This window comes from Mastigoproctus giganteus, chromosome 14 (genome assembly GCF_048544385.1).
Source record: "Mastigoproctus giganteus isolate SK-2022 chromosome 14, ASM4854438v1, whole genome shotgun sequence".
Lineage (NCBI taxonomy): Eukaryota > Metazoa > Arthropoda > Arachnida > Uropygi > Thelyphonidae > Mastigoproctus > Mastigoproctus giganteus.
In genome coordinates, this window is record NC_143588.1 from 103,717,388 (window position 1) to 103,720,040 (window position 2,653).

The 2,653-nt window shown below is 32.9% G+C and overlaps 1 protein-coding gene across 1 annotated transcript; it reads right to left on the bottom strand.

Annotated features, from left to right (window-relative positions):
- Positions 1-362: 362 nt before the first annotated feature.
- LOC150075467 (uncharacterized) lies at positions 363-2,403 on the bottom strand. The gene has a single exon (XM_090389287.1). It carries the CDS (start codon positions 2,396-2,398, stop codon positions 371-373), a length of 2,028 nt encoding a protein of 675 aa, XP_090245413.1. The 5' UTR covers positions 2,399-2,403; the 3' UTR covers positions 363-370.
- Positions 2,404-2,653: the final 250 nt, after the last annotated feature.

A 2,653-nucleotide genomic window follows, 5' to 3' on the forward strand; every position in this document is an offset into this window, starting at 1 on the left:
AACTTTTGCATTCAAAATTATATGTATGGCAAAATTATATATATATATATATATATATTTTTTTTTTTTTTTTTTTTTCTGACGTTAAAAAAAAAAAACAAGAAAAAGACAAGTATTTATGAAAGCAATTATGACAAATTTTCTGATGAGCCAACAAAATCAAAAGGACAAAATACACAAAATCGCTCTTCTGGTACATGATACTAATTTATCATTATAACATGCAACAAATAAAACTCCATGACAATGTGAAGTTATCATATACAAATGTGTTTTAGAGTCAATAAAGTATGGTAAAACCACTAAATATATTCAAATGTAAATGATTTCACTAGAACACAAAACAAAAATGTCATGTGCGATTAAAAAATTACTCCCCAGGAGTTGCAGCCGGTAATGGATTCTGCTGAGAATGGCCTAATAAGTGCCTTTTTAAATACTTTGCCTGAGAATATGCTTTTCCGCATACTTCACAAGAGAAGGGTTTCTCTTCAGAATGAATTGATAAATGAGTCTTGAGATGATATGACTGTGAAAACGATTTCCCACAGGTTTTGCAAGAAAATGGTTTCTCTTTAGTATGAACTGATAGATGTCTTTTTAAATCACTAGACTGTGAAAAAGCTTTACCACATTCTTCGCACGAGAATGGTTTCTCTTGAGTATGAACAAATAGATGCCTTTTCAGATGACCTGATTTTGAAAATGTCTTACCACATTCTTTACAAGAGAAGGATTTCTCCTGTGTGTGAACTAATAAATGTGTTTTTAAATGATCCAACTGTGAAAATGCTTTTCCACATGTTTCGCAAAAAAAAGGTTTTTCCTGGGTATGAACTAAACAGTGTCTTTTCAAATCACCGGATTGGGAAAATTCCTTTCCACATGTTTCGCAAGCAAAAGGTTTCTCATGAGTATGAACCAACAAATGCCTCTTTAAATAATACGATTTCGGAAAAGTTTTACTACATATAACACAAGAGAAAGGCTTCTCCTGAGTATGGATGAATAAGTGCTCTTTAAGATTCCGTGATGTTTTATATGATTTGCCACATAATTCACAAGAAAAGGGTTTCTCCTGACTATGAACTAATAAGTGTGCTTTCAGACTACCTGATTGTGTAAATGCCTTCCCGCATGTTTCACAAGAAAAGCATTTCTCTTGGGTGTGTACTAATAAGTGCCTTTTAATATCACTTTTTTTTAAAAATGCCTTTCCACATTTCTCACAATAGAACGATTTTTCCTGAGTATGAACTAACAAATGCGTTTTCAGGCGATAAGCTTGTGAAAATGCTTTACCACATACTTCACACGAGAATGGCCTCTCTCGAGTATGAACAAATAAGTGTGTTTTCAGGCTACTCGATGTGAAAAATGCTTTCCCACATATTTCACAATAAAAGGATTTTTCCTGAGTATGAAATAAGATGTGCGTTTTTAAGTGAATTGACTGAGAAAATGATTTGCCACATGTTTCACAGAAGAAAGGTTTTTCACGAGTATGAACTAATAAGTGTCTCTTCAGATCGCCTGATTGTGAAAATGCCTTGTCACATATTTCACAAGAGAAGGGTTTTGTATCACTGTGAATCAATAAGTGTTTCCTTAGGTAACTTGATTTTGAAAATGTCTTGTTGCAAATAGCACAAACAAAGGGCTTTTCTTGAGCATGACCTAATAAATGTTCTTTCAGATAACGTGATGTTGAAAATGTCTTTCCGCATGATTCACAAGAGAATGTCTCTTGGGTATGAATTAATAAGTGTGATTTTAGATACCTCGACGTTGAAAATGCCTTACCACATAATTCACAAGAAAAGGGTTTCTCTTGGGTATGAATTAATAAGTGCGATTTTAAATTCCTTGCTGTCGCAAATGACTTGCTACATAATTCACAGGTGAAGGGTTTCTCTTGAGTATGAACCAATAAGTGTGCCTTCAAATTACCTGAATTTGAAAATGCCTTGCTACAGATCTCACAAGAAAATGGCCTCTCTTGAGTATGTACTGCTAAATGTGTCTTTAGGTTACTTGATTGGGAAAATGCCCTACCACATATTTCACAAGTAAAAGGCCTCTCCTGAGTATGAACTAAGAGGTGTTTTTTGAGATTGCTTCTTGATGAAAGCAACTTGCCACATGTATCACATTCAATATGCTTCTGTTTATTAGTACCTTTTCCTACTGGTTTAGTAAAGTCACCCACTGGAAGTTGTTCTGCTTCGTTTATGCTTTCATTAGTAATTTCACAGGTAATGGAAATCTGATCATTCTTATCTTGCAATATATCATTTTCATTCTGATCTTGCGACACATCATATTCTTGTATTTCTGCTGCTTTTATTATGGGAAGGATTTCATTCTGAAGGCTCTGATCTGTTTCATCAGTAAGCATTCTTATACCTAAGTAATTTATAATAAAGCTGAAGAATATTCATTGTGCTGTATTTATTTTCCTGATAAGAACCCTTAAGATTTTCAATACTGCAATTTGAAAATGCATATTTTTATGAATGGCAACAGAGTTTTTACTTGAAATTTCCTCTTATCTTCATTAGTTAAAATTGGAATACAAATTTCTTCTTCTTTGTCCTGAAAAATTAAATAAGAATTGAAATTAATTGTAAGAGAATAATGATAAATGTACAAA

Excerpts from the sequence above, each read along its gene's own strand:
- LOC150075467 (XM_090389287.1), bottom strand. The coding sequence starts at position 2,398 with ATGCTTACTGATGAAACAGATCAGAGCCTTCAGAATGAAATCCTTCCC.